Genomic DNA, 21,585 nt, shown 5'->3' with positions numbered 1-21,585 from the left:
CCTCGGCCCTGAGGATGAGTCACCGGGCTGTTTCCGGCCTGGTGGCTTCTCTTACTCCAGCTGCCGGTAGAATCGGGTCTGTTCCCTGCGCCCGCCATACCAGCCCTCCTCACGCTGGTCAGCACAGCCGGAGGGGGCGTCCCAGCCTGAGCCAGGCAAGGAAACTGGCCCTCGGGCGTGGGCAGTGCTCCCTGACTTGGCTTCAGCTCTCTTGAAGAGGCCAGTGGCTTGGTCCATGCTCAGTGGCCAGCTCGGGCACGATGACAGAAAGGACAAGTCACTGGGGGGGTGGGGAGGAGGGTCTGCCCCTCGAGCAGGGGGCAAGTGGCTGCTTGAAACACAGGGTGAGCTGCCTCTGTCACGAGCTGGCAGGACCACAGGGACACAAGAGACTCTCGCGGTGGCTGCACGGCCGGCGGCTCGCCTGCTACACCGAGCTGACGCCGCTGCTCTGGCTGGACAAGGGCCCCACCGGACACCGGCTGTGCGGGCAGATTGGGGGTGGGGTGGGGTGGGGAACCCCACTGGGTCGACTGCCCAGAGCTCTGCTTGTTTGCGCCTCGCCCGAAGCATACCTGGTGGTGTTTACAAAGGGCCCGTAGGCAAACGGGGCACCCGTGCCTGGCGAGAGGCTGGGCCGCGTGTCAGCGTGGCCTGATAGTGGGCATCCAGACACGGAACATCTGTGTGCCACAAGAACCGGGGCTCCCTTCCACGGTCTTGTGTCCACCCAGCAGCCCGGAGATGCTCAGGAGAGGGTGGAGAAGCAGCGTTCCCTGCATACCCCCACATTGTACAGGGCAACTTGCATTTAAATTTATTGCAACACTGTAACACTGTCGTCCCTTTGTTCATCATTTGCTTGAGCGGGCACCAGTAACATCTCCATTGTGAGACTTCTTGTTACTGTTTTTGGCATATTGAATACCTCACGGGTAACTTGGGGGGGGAGGGGGGATACTACTCTCGGTAGCTTGCCAGGCTCTCCGAGAGGGGCAGAGGAATCAAACCCGGGTGGGCCACATGCAAGGCAAACGCCCTACCGCTGTGCTATCGCTCCAGTCATATTAAATTTAAATTTATTATTTTATTAAAATACCCTACTTTTAAAAATGGTTCTCATTAATTTTAAAGACAAAAAAAAAAGCTTGTTTAAAGCCTATTAAGGGGGCCGGAGCGATAGCACAGCGGGTAGGGCGTTCGCCTTGCACGCGGCCGACCCGGGTTCCTTCCCCGGCATCCCATATGGTCCCCCAAGCACTGCCAGGAGCAATTCCTGAGTGCAAAGCCAGGTGTAACCCCTGAGCATCGCTGGGTGTGACCCAAAAAGCAAAACAAACAAAAAAAAAAAAAACAAAGCCTATTAAGATTCAGGAATCGAAACACAAAATGTTTGTTGGTGGTTAAGAGTCTCGCACGGTTCCAGGATTACCTGCACTCACCCCCCTCTATAGCACACAGCCCTGCGGCCCAGAACCTTCTTGTTTTCTGCATCAAGGACTTAGAAACCTCCTGCGTCCAGGATGCCATGTGAGGTGCTGTGTTGTGGCAGTAGCACAGGTGACAGTGACACAGGGACGAGGAGGCCTGGGGAAGACTGGATTGACAGTGGGGGGTGCAGCAGCGGTGGGGGTTAAGGCTTGGGCAGGGTTTGGGAGCAGGAAGTGGGGGCAGGAGGAGGAGCCTCAGTTGAGGGGGGCACCAGGTGGGAGCCTGCCAGCACCCGTCTCCCTGCAGCATCAGGGGGGCACGTCATCTCCGCCGGAGCTCCCCGTCCTGGGGGCACAGCTCACCGCCTTCCTGCACCCGCCGGTCAGGACAGGGGCAGAGGGGAGCCCTTCCTGCTTCAGGCTCCCCTGCCACTCACTGACCCTCCCACCCCCAGGCTCCTGCGCTTGCTTCCCTCTTGTCACTCCCTCACCCTCATCCTTGACCCTAATCAGCTCCTGCCCTGCCCCCCCCCCCCCCCCCCCCGCTGGAAGCTCTTCCGGATGTCCATCACTGTCCTGTGAGGCTGCCCCATGACTGAGCCCCGCCATTCCCCTTTGCCACTCCCCCCACCCCGCCGAGGCCTGCCCCTCCCAGTCCAGGACTCCCAGCACCCTCTGGGGCTCCCCGCCCCACCCCCACAGCCCAGAGTATGTGCCTGATCCCCCTAGTAAATCCCTGTGTCTTTTTCCTCACACCTCTGACGAAATCCTGCCCACTTGGTGGTCTGGGGTCTCCCCACCCCCTTCCATCCACTGCTGGAGACAAGTCGCCCAATTTGGAAAAGTGGCCACTGAAAGGTCACAGCCACCAGCCTTCTGGACCCCTCCAGGCTGCCCTGTGGCCCAGATCAACCCTCTCCCACACGGCCCTGCTTTGCCCTGTCACAGGCTCCTCCCCCAGCCTACCCCAGGGTGGCCCTGGGCCAGGGCATAGCCCCTTCCTCCCACACCGTGCTCCCCCTGCCCCCGCTTCTTGTCCTCCTCCTGTGCCTGTGTCCCTGACACTGGAGAGCTCCCCACCAGTGCCCGCCAAACACACATGCCCCCACCAGATGAGCCCCCAGCCCCTCCACTGGTGCTTCTCCTCCCGGCCCTCCCCACGCCCACCGCAGCCCACTCCAATCTGGCTTCTTGTCACCCCAAACCCAGCCTGCCCTGCTTCTGCCAGGATGCCGCCCTCCGGGTACCCACTCTTTTCCTTTTCTCTCTGGCAGGGCCCCTCCTCCCCTCCTCCCCACCCTCCTCCTCCTCCTCCTCCTCTTCCTCCTCCACCTCCTCCGCCTTCCCACTTCGGAGGCACCCACCTCCCCAGCAATACAAAGAACTTTCTGGATCAGAGGTTCCCAGACTTACTTGGCCTGCCCCCTTTTCAGAAAAAAAAATTTTTTTCAGCACACCCCCCTTGAAATCTGCTTTTTTAAAGCGAACCAGCACCCTCTGCAGAGGCTCCCGGGGCTGTGCCCGCTTCCCAGATGGGGGCGGGATCGCCCACTCCGGAGCCTGCCGTAGATGCTCCTCTCAAAATAACCGCTTCAGATGCATGGAAATAAGATACCTAGGATTTCAAAGGGAACCACTTTTATTGGAACCGTCTTCCAAATATTTTTAGAAATCTGATTCAGTAATATATGTGGCTCTTTATTAGCACATTAAATAACAAGTGACGGGTGGAAAGGGTATTTTGAGACATCAGCCACCGATGTAAGGAAATGTGGAAGTATCTGTGATATCCCTATTGGTGACAAAAATCACAGGTGCAGCTAATACTACCTCGGTCTGAAGCCTGCACAGGAGGGAAGAGGTTGGGGGTGGGGGGGAGCTTCAGCAGGACTGGTGGAAGCCAAGAGGCCATTTCCCCTGTCCCCGTCGTGATTTTCGCCCTGCCCTCAAGAAAGCCCTGCTCGAGACATTCCCCTTAGGTTATCTCCTCAAAAAATTTTAATTGCTGAAGGCAAGATGTTAGCTGCCAATAACCCCAGGTCTGCATATCAGTAATCTTGATTGGAATTTCTCCAGGGACCCCCCCAAAACTCAACAGATGCTGAAGTTCCCAGTCTGACTTCTCGTCTTCCCTTTGTGAGATCACAGCAGTTCTCATCAGACACTCTGCTCCTTCACCCTCTGTCCAATCCATTACCAAGTGTACACTACTGGTCCCATACCCTTTCTCCCACCCCCTGGCATTTGCTTCTGTGGTGGTGGCGATAGTGGTGGTGTTGTGCCAGGGGTCGTCTGATTGTAGTCGGCATGTGAGGCTGAGGTCGTGTTCGGGATCAAACTCAACGCAAAGAGATACTCTACCACTGAGTCATGTCCCTGCCCTCCTCTTTTAAAAACCTTCATTTCGTTGGTTTTGCTTTTCTTTGTGGTGCCACAGGCCCAGCACCTGCTACATGCAGAGTCTAGACTCTGCCACTGACCAAGATCCATGACTCCTACTGCCCCGGTATGGGGGGGGGGGCAACCCCAGCAGTGCTTTGGGGATTTTCCTGGCTCTGTGTTCAGGAATGACTCTGTGTTCAGGTGGTACCCTGGGGACCCTTTGTGGGGCTGGGGATTCTACCCAGAGTCAGGGGCATGCCAGGCAAGTGCTTTCACCTGCCCTATTTCGCTGCTCTCCTCACCAGTACCCTTTTTGTTGGGTTTGTTTGGTGAAGGGGGTGGGGAAGACCTGGCTGTGCTCAGGGTTTACTCCTGGCTCCGTGCTCAGAGGTTACTTCTAGTGGTGCTGAGGGGCCATATCTGGTGCCAGGGTTTGGACCAGGGTCAGCCACATGCGAGGCTAGTGCCTTAACGGCTGCACTATCTCATCTCTCCGGCCATGCTGCCCTTTTTCTCCCTCTCAGTGTTCCCCTCTGCTCTGAATGGCCTACGTAAGGTACTGCAGGGACCCCCTAACATGAACTCACACTCACCCCGCCTGCAGTTCCACTTCACGCTCCCCAGGCAGAGTGATGTTGACGAGCAGATCTCAGACCCTTTCACTGGCCTGCCAGTCCCTCCCCTTGACTCTCCGGGGCTTCCAAAATGGGAGCCAGTGTCGGTCCTTCAGCCAACAAGGCCCCACAGGATCCGGCCTCCCTCCTGCTGGGGGCCCCTTGCAGTGACTTTGGTGTGCCCTAGTGTGACATGCCTCCCGCTGAGAGTCTCTGCACACGGGGCTTCTCCTTCCTGGCCGACCCCCCACCCCCACCCCCACCCTCATCAGCTGCCTTTCTCCCAGCTACATCTGCCCAGTCTTCTCTTGGTTGTCTGTCTAAAATCTCTGATCGGTTTTCATTTTTTAATTTATTTTGTAGTGCCAGGAATTAAAATCAGTCATACATGCAAGACAAGTGTTCTGCTCCTGAGCCGTGTCCCCGGCCTAGTTAACACTTACGTGTGACGCTCTGGTTTGGTTTTTGGCGAGAGAGCAAGGTTTGGGCCCTACCCAGAGCTGTTCACGGCTTACTCCTGGCTTTGTGCTCAGGGATTGCTCCTGGCAGGGCTCAGGGGACCAGATGGGGTGCTGGAGATCAAACCAGGGTCAGCCACATGTATTCCTCTTATGATCCCTTTGCTATCTCTCTAAAATAATTATTTGAGCAATTATCTACCTAGCCCATAGGCTCTGAAAGGGCAGTGTTTGTTTTTTCATTGTTCCCATCTGCTAAAGTAGGTGGGGCCCACGGAGTCCTCTGTCCCTGCACAGCTTCAAATTCAACTAAGGCAAGAGACAACAGACTCCCCTGATACTGTTGGTAATACAGTTTCCTGAGTAACAAAACAATGTGACTGGGTAGGGCTATGAATAGGGCAGGCTGGAGTGTGTGCTCTGCATGCAGGGGACCCTGGTTCAATCCCTGATACTGAGGATCCCTTGAGCACTACCAGGAGTGCTCCCTGAGCACAGAACCGGAAGGAGCCTCTGAGCACTACCAGGAGTGCTCCCTGAGCACAGAGCCGGAAGGAGCCTCTGAGCACTACCAAGCACTAGCAAAACACCAAACAAAATGAAATAGCAGCAACAATAATATGATGATATAACTAGGCAAACCACATACGTGAGGCCATAATGATAACTCAAAAGAGAAGTGGGGAAAGAAATATTCTTTAGAGAATACTAATACATTGCAGAAGAAAGAATAGGAAGATCATCATTTTGTTACCTACCGCATCACCCACAATTCAAGCAAAGCACGTCAAAAGATGCAGAATCACCGTGTGCGTTTTTGCTTCCAAATGGACTATCCAGTGCTGAAGAATAACCTGTTAGATGACCTGATAAGTGCAGTGTATGGGGTGTCTTTATGTTGGAGTAAATCTGGCAATCCCCAACCTCCCTGTCCCCAACCTCCCTGCTGGAGAGATCTGGTGGTTCCCTCCCACCCAGCATAACTCATGAAGCATAGCCAGGCCCTGACAGAGACCCCTACCACCTACAGAATGGTCGGATAGAATTTTCATTGAGATGAGGACTCCTAAGTAACAGAAAATACAAATCATGAAAAATAATCAAAAAGGGGAAGAGAACAAAAGATTAAAGAAACACAGTAACTACATAACATGCAGGTACTTGATTTGGCTCAGATTTATTTTTTTTTTAAAGCCAAAAAGCTGTTTGGGGACATTTGGTTTGAAGATGTGCTAATATATGTGAATGAATACCACAAAGTGTGGTCATGTTGAGATTGTTCAGGAAAGACAGAGAGGAGGGGAAGAGAGAGAAAGAGCCGGTTGGGGAGGTAATAGGTTTGATTTATATTATTCTTGCAACTTGTAGATGGGAGATTTTTCAAAATACGGTTGAATTAGAGGAAGGTAACGACAGTACCATGTGTTTAAGTGAAATACTTAAGGATAGTACAATTCCAATTTTGTAATAAATTTTATGTATGTGCAGAAGCATGTCCATCAGACTATGTCAGCTGCTATGACAAAGGGACCCCAACATGTGATGACTCAGCCAGGCAAAAGCCAAGAGAGCTCAAGTTGGATGGACTCGTCCAGCAGGCAGCTCGTCCTCTCTGATTTCCAGGGACTGAGGTTGGGGATTGTTCTGTTGTCTTCAACCTGAGACACCCTCTCCTCCCCGCAGCCTTCCGGGCTCCTCTCAGCAGCAGGCCACGCCCATACACACGCCCCTCCCCCTCCCCAGGCTGAGATTTCCAAGCCACACCCCTTCGTGGCTGCAACCAGGGGCCAAGGTGCCTGGCCACATCCTGGCTTCACCTCTTATGGCTTTATGAAGGATTTTGTTGGAAAACTAGTCTTGTCCCATCAGTCACTGAAAAAGGGGCGGGGGGAGCTGAACGAGCACAGATCAAGCTATTTGCAGCCTCTGTTTCAAGGTTAATGGGGGTTTGAATGTTTTCAAGTCTTAACTTTAAGCCTATCTTTATTTTTTCCATTATGCGCATGTATTTCTTATGTAATATAGAATGATACCGTGGCTTAAAAATAAGCCACTGAAACAACCAAAGGGGATTTCGCTGGCAGTTTTTCAGGGTGCTCGCTTTCTCCTCTTCCAAAGTATACAAGCGCCGTCTGCAAGACCACTGTCAGTCTCTTCCCTGCTCAGAGTCCTTCCCCATTCTCTACCCCGTTGGCTCTCGAGCCTTGGCTGGACTCAGAGCACCAGCCACCCTATCTGACCCTCACACCCCCTCCACCCCCATGACGTCTGGCTTCATCACCCGCCTCTCCCGATACCTGCCTTTGCCCAGTGTCTGCATCTGTCTAGGCTCACTCCTACTTACTCTGCGGAACCCCAAAACACCCCCCTCCTCAGCTTCACCCCTTTTCACTCTCTTCGCTGACCTTTTGAAATGGGGCCACCCAGTTCACCACAGATTTAATGTTACAGTAGCATTCCTCTGGACTCTTCCACGGCCACCTTTCGGCTTTCACCTTCCTTCCTGGCACCTGGCCCTGGGGTTGCAGCCCACGAAGCCTATGACAGTTCTCTCCTGACTCCTACGTGAGGGATTTTCCTTGATGATTTTCCATCAGGCGGCCAAAATCCTTGCTGGACAGTGGGATCTCTATCGAACATCCTGGTCGTCCATTGCTTGCATAGGCAAAGACATCCATGAGCCCTCCTCAGTTCCCTGCCTTTGAGGCATAATCTGAAAATGCGGGTTTGGGGGACAGTGCTCACCTTTCCAAGTAACTATGCCACAAGGAAGGCGCACTGCATCTGTGATCACTTCCTGAAACTAAGTTTATTTCAAACGTTGCAGACATATTATCTTTCTCTGGCCCAGCCACTCACGGCGTTCTGCCTCTTCTCTCTCTCACGCCGAGACGCACCCTGGTGTATACCAGATGGTAAGATCCACCTGGCTCAGCCTGTCACACGTCACGTGGCAAAAATAGATTTTGCACATGTGGATCAGAATTGACTAGGGCTGGAGGTGGGAGGCACAGCAGCTGAGCCAAGTTCTGGGGACACGAGGTCAGCGTTGGAAAGTGACTTTGTCTTTACTGCCCCTGGCTACGTAGTCTTTTTGTTCTTCGGATCATCTCTGTCCCTTGCAAGTGCAGGTCACTGCCCAATGCTTGGGTATCCACCCCCTGGGAGTCCAATAGAACCACTGCTAAGTCAGCACTACAATGCTCAGTCACAGTGCTCAATGACACTGCCTGGGAGTCAGCGTCCCTTTCTCCCGGAGAGCCTGGCCAGAGCAGGAAACGTCTCCATCTTACTCTCCTCGATACCAGAAGAGCAAGGTGGCAGTCTTTGGAAAATATTGCTTGTGAAAAAATAACAATACTCCAGAAACTATTGATTAGTTTGGACAATAAATTTTATCACCAATATAACTTTAAGACTTTCCCATCAAATTCCCAATAGAGAATTTAGTGTCTACATGAACTTCATAGTTGGTTTTTCAGTTGTTGTTTTTTTTCAGGTTGTTGGTTTGTTTGATTTTGGTTTTTTTTTTTTTTTTCAATGTGTCTTAGGCTTTGATTTTGAAAGACAGAGCTGGTTTGTTTCCCCAAAAGAAGTAGCACCATGCTATCACCTCCTTCTCTACATGGCATTTCAGCTTTGGAACGTATGGGGAAAGTGATGAAAATTGTAATTAGCTGTTTAAAAAGTACATAAAGGTGCCTGGGAGGAATTGCACTGGGTTTAGGTTTAACACACCTGCTTCGTTATCATTAGGTCACAAGTTCAAATCCCTGGTGTCCCACATGTGCCTGGAGCAATCCAGGCAGTCCTGCCATGGGCCCTGGTTGTCACAAGCCATTTTTGACCATACAACAGCCGGGTGTGTATGAGAGCACCAGGGAGAAAGGGGGAAAACCCCAGGAAGCACCACAGTTAAAAAGAAATGTGAGGACCTGTGAGAATGGTACATATCCAAATTTCTGGAAACAGCCAGTGTTGATGGGATTGTGGCAAGAAAGGAATACTCATCCTCTGTTGGAGGGAATGTCATCTAGTCCAACCTCTATGGAAAGCTAGACGGAGATTTCTCAAAAAAAAATCAGAAATGGAACTCCCTTATGACCTAGAGATACCACTCCTTGGCATCTATCAACACACAGTGACATTTATCCAAAAGGATCTATGCACACTTGTTCATTGCAGTACAATAGCCAAGATAAGGAAAACCCCGAATGTCCAGCTACAGGTGACTGGATCAAGAAGTTATGGCATATATATACACAATGGAATACTATGCAGCTCTAAGAAAGAACAAAACCATGCAATTTGAAGCAACACGGATAGAGCTAGAGGACCTCATGCCTGAGGGAAATGGCTCGGAAGAAAAAAGGACAAAGAGAAGGCTCTCGCATCATCAGGACTTAAAGATACACCATAAGGCACTAATGAAAGATCCAAAGGCAACATAATGAAGAAACTGAGCCGCACAGCTGAGTGAGGGTGAGGGGGTGAGGCGGGGGAGAGGGAGGGCAGGAGATGGGTCCATTGGTGATGGACGTGGTAAGAGAGTCATGTCTATGAGAAACCATTATAAGAGTACTGTAAGCCAACAATAAAGAAAAATTGTTTAAAAAGAAGTATGGACACTGGGTTTACGGGTGGTGGAGAATGGGCACTGGTGAAGGGATGGGTTCCCAAACTTTGTATGAGGGAAGTATAAGCACAAAAGTGTATAAATCTGTAACTGTACCCTCACGGTGATTCTCTAATTAAAAATAAATAAATTAAAAAAAAAAAAAAAGAAGTATGGAGAGATGGGGCTGGAGGAATAGCACAGCGGGTAGGGTGTTTGCCTTGCACGCGGCTGACCTGGGTTCGATTCCCAGCATCCCATATGGTCCCCTGAGCATCGCCAGGGGTGATTCCTGAGTGCAGAGCCAGGAGTAACCCTTGTGCATCGCCGGGTGTGACCCCCCCCCAAAAAAAAAGCAAAATAAATAAATAAATAAATAAATAAAATAAAAAGAAGTATGGAGAGAGACAGAGAGAGAGACAGAGAGAGGGACAGAGACAGAGAGAGAGAGCCTGTCATAGAGGCAAGCCTGGGGTGGGGTTGGAGGGGCGGGGAAGAAAGAGGGGGCATTGGCTGTACGAAATGTACACTGGTGAAGGAATAGGCGCTGGAGCATTATACGACTGAAACCAAATCATTAACAACTTTGTAACTATATCTTATCATGACTATTTTTAAAAAAGATTCTCTGTATCACTGTCATCCCATTGGGCACCAGTAGCGTCTCCATTGTGAGACTTGTTGTTACTGTTTTTGGCTTATAGAATACGCTGTGGTTAGCTTGCCAGGCTCTGCCATGTGGGCGGGATACTCTCGGTAGCTTGCCGGCCTCTCAGAGAGGGACAAAGGAATCGAACCCGGGTTGGCTGCATGCAAGGCAAACACCCTACCCACTGTGCTGTTGCTCCAGTCCAGGGTTTACAAAATTATCAATGTGTATTTCAAGCATAAAACATTCCTGCACCACACTGTCCATCAGTATCTATTTCCTTCTACCATCGTCCCCGTGGTGTCCCTCCACCCTGCTCCCCTGCCAGCATTACACAGGCTTCTGTCAGTCAAATGTCTAGAGAGGTGCCTGACAAGTAGTAAATGCTATTGGAATGTTTGACAAAAGCAAGTAAATAATACACCCTAATAGTCTAAATAACCCTGGAGAAAAATGAAGATGGGAATGCTTTTCTTTCCCAACTTTAAATGACACTAAAAAGCTAGACAGTGTGGTGACAAAATAAAAGCAGACTCTTAGAGCTGAGAGCACAGAGACACACCCTCATGGATATAGTCAGCTGATACCTTTGACAAAGAGTCTACAAATGCAAAGTAGAGTGAGTAAAGCTTTCTCAACAAATGGTTATTGGAAAATTAGGCAAACAGATTAATTAATTAAACTTTAGAAAGGAAGTATGAGGGCCACCACCAGCAAGCATGTCCTCTAGTCCCGAAATGACCCGCCGTGAGCCCCACAGCCAGCACGTGAGCGCCTCAGCTGAGAGTGGCCTGGCAAGCCCGGGTGCGAGCCCCGAAACCAAAGGGGTGCAGACCTGGATGAGCCCTAGCCCCCCCCACCCCGCGCTGCAAGCACCCAGTCAGGCCAGAGCACAACCCCCTACAGCAGCGCTGACCATAACACAGGGAAAGGGACTTTTTTAATCACAAAAGAGTCTTAGATTCAACTTGAAATTAGCTCAATTATTGCTTGATAAATTCTAAATGTTGTAAAATATTTTTTTGCAACCCTGGCTCGATCCTGGCACCACACACAGAAGTCCCCCCAGAAGTTCCCCCCAAGCACCACATGGGGGGTGGGGGTGAGCACAGAGCCAGGAGTAGCCCCTGAGCACCGCTGGGTGTGTCCCGAAAACATACAAAGAGACTCACTAAATTTCAGGCAGTGGGTTGTAGCCCTGGAGGCCTCGCACCCCTGAAGTGGCCATAGGCCATCCCCTCCCACCCCCTCATCCTCCACAGTCTCCTCACAGCCCGCAGAGTCCCTAGGAGGGGCCCCTGGACCTCTCGAGCTCTCCTGGGGAGATCACACCCCCCAAAACAATAAAAGACTAGAAACCAAATCTGTTCTCTCTCTCTCTCTCTCTCTCTCTCTCTCTCTCTCTCTCTCTCTCTCTCTCTCTCTCTCTCTCTCTCTCTCTCTCTCTCTCTCTCTCTCTTTCCCCTTTCCTCCCCACCTCAGGTGAAAATACCTATAGAATATTTCACCAGCTCCTTTTGGTTTTGCTTCCGCAGTGTATAGTTCATGTTCAGTCATTGACTACTTTAAAAAAAATGACCGATCAAGGGGCTGGAGCAATAGCACAGTGGGTAGGGCATTTGCCTTGCACGCGGCCGACCCGGGTTCGATTCCCAGCATCCCATAGGGTCCCCTGAGCACCGCCAGGGGTGATTCCTGAGTGCAGAGCCAGGAGTAACCCCTGTGCATTGCCGGGTGTGACCCAAAAAGAAAAAAAAATGACCGATCAAGTGGTCAGCCAGCACTGACCGCGGCACCACCCTAAGAGCTTGAACCCCTCAGTCCTCTGAGAATCGTCAACCAGGTAGATTCTGTTATTCCCGGGTGTGAAAAGTCTGGGTCACAGAGATGAACCGATGGAAGCTCACCCTGGACCACAGAGTAACTGCCAGCATTCATGCCCAGGAAAAAGGGGGCCTGGGCACACACTTCAGGGCCTGGGGGGGGCTTCATGCCGACTCCCTGGGGAGCTGGGCTGCGTTTTCAGGAGAATCCATAGAGGAGAAAGGCTGAGAGGAAATGAATGAAGTGATTTGCGTTTGATGACCCCAGAAAATGGGGCGGAGCAGAGCTGGAGCCCACCTATAGGACCCCAGACTCCTGAAGACGCACATCCCGTCCCAGCTACGGTCTCTGCACCCCTGTGGAATATTGACAGATGCCGGTGCTGAAGAGACAGTGCTCAGAACACAGGCGCACGATCAGACTTGCATGGACCAGGGTCTCCTGCAGCCCTCTGGGTGCAACTAATGTCTGGAGGGGGGGTCGGGAGTGGGGGACGGGAGGACAAACAGGGCCTAACCCCCTTCCGCAGGGAGGACCTTTTCACTCTCCACTTCCACAATGCCCTGGCCGGTCCCACCGCACTGAAACCAGCAGCAAAGGGGTCTCCACCAGTGCCCTAGCTACTCAGCGCCGGGGCGAGCAGGACGGATGGCCCTGAACCCGGATCACCGGGCGGCTACCCCCAGAGCGTGGGCTGGAAAGAAAGAGCTGTGAGCACTGCTGAGGGGTGCAGCGGGCCATTTGGGAAGCCGCGTCTCACCCGGGCCCTGTGCTGCTGTTCTTACCAAGACAGTCTCAGTCACCCTCATTAGCATGCACCCACATTTCTGCCTTATTACAATGGAGAGCCTCGCTCACGTCCAAAAATAACCTCATGTCTCATCTTTGACATTTCAGAATAATGTTCCCGGATCTCAAGGAAAGTCCAAAAGCAAAAGGGAAACGGGCGAACAAGCCCCACGTTGTTCTTTCCTTTCCCAGCCCTCCCTCCTCAGCTCAGGGTGGTCCTGCTTCTGGAAACGGAGGGGAAAACGAGCAGTTTGAAGGCTGGGTCCTAACTCGGTGTGATAAAACACGGCCGAGACGCTTGGAGAATGATCTGTCCGCCTCTAGATAGGCGTGTGCAGACTTCCTTAGAGAAAACTGACAAGCGGACGGCTTTGGTAGGGCTTGTGGCACCAAGGAATCCATAGCAATTCAGAATATTTTCCTGAGTCAGGAGCCTTGAAATAAAAATGCCAGAAGTGTCCAAATGACGAGAGAGATCAATACAAACTGCGTGGCTGGGGAGTGTGGGGCAATTACTTACCTTCTGTGTCTGCCAAGGTCTGCACTTGCCCGGGCTCCCTGAACCTGGGCTAATTATGCGGGCAGGACAGTTTGCTGACCCTTTCTGGGGAGAGCGGGGAGGGGACCTTGTGGTTTGGTTCACTGTAACATGTCTTGCCCTGCAAATCCTACCAACCATAGTGCAGTTCCTACATCACCCTTCAACACCAGGTTTCACTCAGTTTCTATTATTTTCATTACGTCTTTGATGGGTATAAGCGCTGCCCAAGTCTAAAACCATTAAGTACTTGGATGGCTGTTCCTGGCCGGACGCTGCCGGCAATACCAGTTGAATGTGCGCTGATGATTTATCCGGACCTCTCTACAGAAGATTGGCCAGGAGGGAACTTTTGTAAAGGCTCTGTCTGTCTTCTGCTGCACCCAGGAATCCAGACATTTTAGATTTTGTTTTGTCTTGGTGTCACACCTGGTGAGGCTCAGGGGTTATTCCTGGCTCTACACTCAAATATCACTCCTGGTAATGCTCGGGAGCCATAAGGGATGCCAAAGATTGAACCCAGGTCAGCCATGTGCAAGGAAAGCGAGTTATCTGCTGTGCTGTCGCTCCAGCCCCAAGAACCCAGAATTTTCACAGAGATCTACTTTAAACCAGTCCCAACTGAATGAGAAACTGCCGCTAACATTCCTTGTTATTGTCAAGTGTCCGGCTAGTTAAGGAAGCTCGCCTCTCACCCACCCCACCGAATCATCCAAATAGAAAACAGCAAGAATTTTTGTTTGTTTGTTTGTTTCTTTTTGGGTCACACCCGGCAATGCACAGGGGTTACCTCCTGGCTTTGCATTCAGGAATTAAGACTCCTGGCTGTGCTCAGGGACCATATGGGATGCTGGGAATCGAACCCGGGTCAGCCACGTGCAAGGGAAACACCCTACCTGCTGTGCTATTGCTCCAGCACCCCCCAAAAAAAGAAACAGCAAGAATTTTAAAACATTTTAAAGATTGTTTCTTCTCCTTTGAACACAAAGTTGCTTATGCATTCTTCAGTTATCTTAGGGTCAAATGCGCCTTTCACACTGTGCCACAAAACAGCCTCCTGACTCTCACCATTAAATTCTAAATGCCAGGCCAGGAAGACTCTGCCCCGTGCATCCTTCCGGACCCCCTGAGAGGGCAGACCGCCCCGTAATTGCCACAGGGGGTCCTCCCAGCTCCTCACCCCTGCCTCCTCACTGACACTCGGACACCTCTCATTATTTTTGCTAGAGCTCTGGAGAAGACCATTCTCTGGCTGAAACCAGACCGGTGGCCAAGACTTCTTTGGGGAAGTGTGAGTCTTCCAAACTGCCAGCCATCGACCAAACATCAGTCAGGCAGAAACACAAAAGCACCATGACTCCAAGGAAGCCAGAGGGCGCGGACCCCAGCAGACCCTCTCCCGGTAAGTGGCTGGTTTACTGACATTCGCAAAAATCAGAATGCCTGGTTTGAAGGGGAAAGGCCCCTGCAGTGGCCTTGGTTACACCCTAGTGTTTCCTGCTGGGCTGACTGAGGTTTCCAGGTGCCTGGGGAGCTGACATCAAGGGTGGGATTCATTTCAGGGCAGAGGGTCTATGCAGGCAGCGGAAATCACAGGGGGACGGGTTCCCTGCCCACCTTTTCTCCCCCAGTCACAAGCCTAGAATTGTCTTTTCATCTTCCTCACCCTTTTGGTGGGGATCAAGGCATTTGGCCCAAGGTATCAAGTTTTATGACTCCAGCCTAGAGCGTGAAGAGTCGCTTTCAAAAGCATCTGAGTGGCTTGATTTATGGCCCAGGAAAGCGCAATAAAGTGTTCTGGTTCTGGGGTTGTCCTCTCTCGGGAGAAAGAAGCGGGTCTTGATCAATCCCCCCTTTTGTGAGATTTTGGTAAATAATTCACTCTTAAGCTGCCTTTGAAGCAAAAACCCCGTCCTCCGCTCGAGGCAGGAGTGATTTAACGGTATCCAGAAAAGGGAGAAATGCCATGGAAAGGTTAGAATCCCTCGGGCTCCCCCCATCAAAGGTAACATGTGCAGAACAAACTGGATTCCTCGGGGAACTGCGGCGAGGCGAGGTCGAGGTCACCGGGCAGCTTCGCCGGGGTAACCAGGCGGGAGAGCTCTGCCTTCTGCTCCCTGTGGCCTGGGAGCACCCAGAGGAGGGTCTGAAGACTCCAGAAAGAGCACACGGTTTATTTAAATCCAAGTCACCGCCACTTGCTAATCCCAGAGAGCTCCTGTCCCACAGCCACGGGTCCAGATTGGTCCCGACACGGTGTCTCCAATAGGCAGCAGCTTGCGCTGAGATTAACCGCCCACGCTTCGTTGCCTTAATGAAGTAGGAAACAAATCGCCTTCGGGACGCTGTCCTCTCAGCTCCTTTCCTCATTTAACGGGGGACATCAGAACTGACAAGGTCTCAGGTTGAAGACTCTTGGTGGGGTTGAGGTCGCTAATGGAGCTGCTGAGAGTGAAACGGGGCTGATAAGATCATTTCCCAGGTTGCAATTCAGCGAATGGGGAGGAGTATCTTCAAATACTAAAAATAAAATAGAGTCTGGGTTTATGTAATGCGACTCCTTCCCGAGGCTGGCATTTTTAGCCTCCCTGTGAAAGCGAGGCAACATCTGTATCATCCACAATCTCCGAGATGGAGAAAGCCGTCAAATGAGCCATTTGGGGCCCACTCCATCAAGTTAGCTTGTCTGCTTAATACAGATGTTTTTCAGACTTAGCCAACTCCAGACGGAACTGACATACTGATGGGACGGGAGAACGAACTCACTTTACATCCTATAAAACATCACATTGGAAGAATCACTAAGCTAGGAAGCGCCAAGGTTTAGGCAAGAGAGCCAAGGCTTTTGGCAGGAGGCTATTGCCTTCATCAAACACCAGATGTTACTTGTATCAAAAGCCTTTAAAACCCACCACACATTGGGCAGAGCTGGCCCCAGCGCGGCCGAGCCCCACACAGCAGCCCCAGCCAGTGGTCAGTCACTACAGAGCTGAGCGGGTGGTGCAGCCACTGGGTGGGTCGTGGAAAGTCTCCGGGGAGCCAGAGAATGAAGGCAGCATCTTCAGCCGTGTCTCTTCAGGAACGTGAAGGGGAGTGTGGGTGAGACGTCAGAAAGCTAGGAGGTTGGGGCTGGAGTGATAGCACAGCGGGGAGGGCATTTGCCTTGCACGCGGCCAACCTGGGTTCGGTTCCTAGCGTCCCATATGGTCCCCTGAGCACCGCCAGGGGTAATTCCTGAGTGCAGAGCCAGGAGTAACTCCTGTGCATCACCCGGTGTGACCAAAAAAAAAAAAAAAAACAATAAAAGAAAGCTAGGAGGTCAGAGAAACAGAGAGACAGACGGTCAGAGATACGGGTAAGACACTTGCTTGCAACCGACCTGGTTTGATCTGCCCATGGTCCCCCGAGCACCACCAAGAGTACCCCTGAGCACCGTCATGTGGCCCAAACCCCACCCTACCCCCCCCAAAAAAGAACATTTAGATAACCTCCCTGCTGTTACCATAAAAGAACATAGAGGCCACAGTGTTCGTGCAGTAGGGAGGGCACTTGCCTTGCACACAGCTGACCAGGGCTTGCTCCCCAGCACCACGTATGGTCCCCTCAGCCCCACCACGAGTGGCACAGAGCTAGGAGTAAGCCCTGAACACCACCGGGTATGGCCCAAAAAGGAAAAGAAAAGAGGAAAAGAAAAGAGGCAGGCCTGAGCCCGCAGGTCTGCCCTCCCGTTGGCATAGCCTTGAAATGGTCTCCTAGAGCATCTGGGGAGGGACGCCTAGAGCTGCCCGTGAGTTGCCCCAACTTCCCCCCACTTTAGATCTACATGATGTCGGAGCCGCCCACGAGGCCCAGGGGCACAGCGAACCCCTCGGCAATGCACACCCCAGGGGCTGCCTCCCCGCTGAGCTGGGAGGTGGCGTTGTCCCCTGCAAATCTATCTAATGTCAGTCCCTGTCAGGAAAAGGACCTCTGTCCTCACCCACCTTCTAGAACCCCCACGTAGCTACTTCGGCGTAGGAAACGCGTCGTGCCCTCCACAGCCAGATTTCCCCGAGAAGGCGTCAGCTGGCATTGTTCTTCACGCTCGATTAGAAGGAATTCACGCATTTTCCATTAAGTTCATGTGTTTCTAAGGGGGGGGGGAAGGAACTCTGTGCTTCTCTCTCTCTCTCTCTCTCTCTCTCTCTCTCTCTCCCCCTCCTCCCCTGGCCCTCCCCTCCCCCGCAGTGCATTTGTGAGAAATTTATAGGTGTGTGCTTCAGAGTCAACATTTTTGAATGGTTATGTACTTTGGGGCGAGTAATGTCTCAGTTTTCTTGGCTGTAAAGTGGGGTGTAGTGTGCCAACCCAGGACCCACCTTGGGGACTGCTATGAAGCTTCAATGATAAAACGTGTCCCCAGTTCTTATAATGGTACCTGGTGCCATGCGCACTCTGTAGCCAATGGCTGGTGGGACCCAGCGCATGAGGCCTACATTAAGGAGAACTGGCCAGAACGCTTTGTCTCTAATGTTGTTCTCCCCAGTATTTTCTCCTTGACCAAAAATCAAAGCCAAAATTTTAAAATTCTATCTATGCAGAAACAGATATCTTTACTGCACCCTGAATTTCTAAAGCAAAATGCCAAATAGGAAAATGATAAATAAGCCAAACATATTCACTGACCAAAGATTTGCTTCATCTTCAAATAGAAATGAGCCGTGGGGCAAGGGCAAGCCCCAGTGGTCTGGTGAGCTGTTGATTCCAAAATTCCATTTTGTGACTCAGATAAACATCGATGTTGAAAACTGGACAGCTGTATGTTTGTTTGTTTGCTTTTTAAAAAAGCGAACTCGGACCTCTATCTAACACCACGCACAAAAGTCAGATCAAAATAGATTAAAGACCTCAACATCAGACCTGAATCCATAAGGTGCACAGAGGAAAACGTAGGCAGAATCCGCCATGACACTGAAGCTAAAGGCATCTTCAAAAACAAAACAGCACTGACCAAGCAAGTGGAAGCAAAGATAAACAAATGAGACTACATTAAACTAAGAAGTTTCTGCACCTCAAAAGAAATGATGATCAAGATACAAAGACAACCCACATAATGGGAAAAATTATTTACCCAATACCCATCTGGTCAGAGAGTGTCTTGCCCGCACACCTGGCTGTCTTCCCTGGGGCCCCTCGGAGGGGATGGACTCCAGCTTCCCTCCCCACCCCGAGCAGAGCTCCCGGAGGCCGAAGACCACCGGAACCTAGCTACAGCCATGCTGGAGGCCCCTCTCTACACGTTCGGACAGGCCTCATGCATGAAGGTACCGGCAGAGGAACCCAGGTGTATGTAATCCCATCAACGGCCAACATCCAGAGACTTAAAAACAAGTTCCCAGAAGTCTTCCAGATATCTTTAGCCTACTTCTCCCTCTAGGAGAAACTGGCAATCTTCTGAGAGTTTCCTGCCCCCATGGGACAGCCTTGCAAGCTTCCCATGGTGTATTCATATGCAAAATCCAGTAACAAGCTGGATCTCATTCCCCTGACCCTGAAGAGCCCCCAGTGCAACATCATTAGGAGGGTCGAGTCGAGATGGACTTCTAAGATCTCAGGGAAAGGACGAAATGAGATGTTACTGAGCCCGCCCGAGAAATCGGTGATTAACGGGATATTGTGATTGATTGTGACCCATCTGATAGGATGTTACTATCCAATATATATAAGGCACTGGTAGAATTTCACACAAAAAAAATCCAACCCCATCCAAAAATGGAAAGAAGAAATTAACAGAAATTTTCTCAAAAGGAAATTCAGATGGCCAAGAGGCACATGAAAAAAAATGCTCTGTATCACTAATCAGAGAGATGCAAATTAAAACAACAATGAGATATCATCTCACACCAGTCTGGCACATGTCAAAAAGAACAAGAACAACCAGTGCTGGTGCAGAGGTGGGGAGAAAGGGATTCTAATTCATTGCTGGTGGAAATGCCAACTGGTCAAACCTTTTTGGAAAACAAAGTGAACATTCCTCAAACAACTAGAAATTGAACTTCCATATGACCCAGTAATACTACTTCTAGAAATATGCCCTGGGGACCTAAAAATACTCAACATAAATACCATCTGCACTTCTATGTTTATTGCAGTACTATCCACAATAGCCAGAATCTGGAAACAACCTAAGTGCCTGAGAATAGACGTCTGGATAAAGAAACTATGGTACATCTACACAATGAAATACTATACAGCCACCAGGAAAAATGAATTCATGAAATTTACTTATAAATGGATGAACATGGAGAGCATAAAGCTGGGTGAATGGAATTAGAAGGAAGGAGACAGACATAGAATGACTGCACTCATTTGTGGAATACTTAAAAAACACAGTATGAGACTAATACCCAAGGACAGAAGAGATGGGCCAGGAGAACTGGTCTATGGTTGGAAGCTTTCCACATGCCTGTGTGGAGGGGGGAGGGAGAGGGAGGGCTTTAGGATAGAGAAGGGACACTATGACAACAATAGTTGGAAATGATCACTCTGGACAGGAACTGAGTGCTGGAAGTAGGTAAAGGGATATATATGACAACCTTTCAGTACCTGTATTGCAAACCAAAGTGCCCAAAAGGGGGAGACAGGTGAAGGGATAGGTGTTGGAAAATTATATGACTTAAACCCAATCATAAGTAACTTGTTAACTGCATATCTCATGATGATTCGATTTTTAAAAAGGAGAGTGAACACCAATGTCACCGAAATTAACCCAGCAGAGAGCTAGGGAGGTCTCCACCTGCCTGCTACCAAGACTCCTTTTAGCCCAAAACTGCCTTGGACAGGGAACCCCCCCACCTGCCCTCCCAGAATACATTAAAGCCCCCAAAGGCTGTGAGTGCTGGCTTCATGCAAGACAGAAGCTCATACCCTCTGACCTCTCCTTGCACCTGGGGATCAGCCAACTCCCCAAAAGTGGTTCTGGCGGGGAGCCCTAGGAGCCTCCTTCCAAAGTCTTGCCCTTTAAGACAAAACCGAGTTCTGCAATCATCCTCCTCACTTACTGCCTAGAGCCCCATGAGTCATCAAACACCCGACCTACTCAGCCCAGGAGTAGCGCATCTTCAAGGCAATATTTGAAGAACTAGAACATTCGAAGCCTAGAGGAGAAATTTCAGGGCAAATCCCACTTTTTCATAACTTACCTTCAGGTAAACTCTGATGTGATCTCCTCTGAAAGGTCAACAGGCTCCCACACAAGGCCAGGTCTTAGTTAGAAAGCAACAGCATCAGGGAATGTCCCATTTTTATGGAGAAAATTATACTTTTTAGTTCGTTTCTACTCTTGCTGGACAGGTCGGGGCTGGTATTTGGGAATTGGGATTGGAGGTTGTTACAGAGTGTAGAATTTGAAAGTTCGGAATCCTTCTCCACTAGCTATTAGCAGTCTTCCACGTTCAGAGGGGCTAAAAACCTGGAGACCAACTAGTTTTGGGGAGAGGGTTTGGTCTCTGAGCCTTGCCCTGCTTAGGAACCGGCTCCTGGTCCCTCCTGGGCTTAGCGTCTTTGAGAGAACGGCACCACCAACGCAGTTTAGAGATGGAAGAGAGGGGTAGCTGGATTATGTTGGGGAAATGGAAATGTCTGCTTCTCAGAGAAGTCACCCATTTCATCAGAACCCCTGGCAAGGTTAGCAAAGACACTCACCTGTCCTGGTGGTCCGGGAGCCCCCTCACACATTCAGTCCATGCTCGTGCACTCATTGGCTGCTTGCTACCCTGAAGGGGTGTGGCCATACGGTCTCTCAGCCAATGGGAGGGCAGGGTGCCTTCGGGTCCTGACCAGGCCAAATGCTAAGAGGCTGTGGGGAAGGATGGGGAGTTGGGGAGTTGGGCCAAGGGCGGGAGGTGAGGGTAGTGCTGAGAGTCCACAGTCCTGGCGGAGACAGACCTCAAGAACAACCGACAGTCCAGGATGCCTCCGAGTGTCCCCAGGACTCAAGGCAGAGACGTCGCCTTGTTAGAAACTCGGAGCCTCTGCTTTGCACGCGGACTCAGAGCTCAGCCGCCGCATTTACCAAGGTGGCTGGGATCTGGACACGCATCTCAGCCTGAGATGCAAGGTCAGGCCCTGCCTCTCGGTGGGCCAGCGGCCGTGACACGGTCAGGCAGGGAAGTGAAGTGGGCAGGCAGGGATTTGTACTTTTATCACAGGGATTGCGTTTGGGGCTTGCGGACACCTCCGGCCGTGCTCAGGGATCCCTCCTGACCAGGGCTCGAACCCTGATTGACCACGTGCCAGGCAAGTGCC

The 21,585-nt window shown here is 51.0% G+C and overlaps 1 protein-coding gene across 1 annotated transcript in view; it reads left to right on the top strand.

The window, feature by feature from the left end:
• MARCHF10 (membrane associated ring-CH-type finger 10) overlaps positions 1 to 21,585 on the top strand; it is a 79,698-nt gene that overhangs the window by 22,904 nt on the left and 35,209 nt on the right. Inside the window, exon 4 of the mRNA XM_055132268.1 lies at positions 14,527 to 14,701. Coding sequence (XP_054988243.1) covers positions 14,527 to 14,701 — 175 coding nt within the window. The remainder of the gene's footprint in view (positions 1 to 14,526; positions 14,702 to 21,585) is intronic.

Source organism: Sorex araneus, chromosome 3 (genome assembly GCF_027595985.1).
Source record: "Sorex araneus isolate mSorAra2 chromosome 3, mSorAra2.pri, whole genome shotgun sequence".
NCBI classification, from domain to species: Eukaryota; Metazoa; Chordata; class Mammalia; order Eulipotyphla; family Soricidae; genus Sorex; species Sorex araneus.
This window is presented reverse-complemented; position numbering and strand designations above follow the sequence as displayed.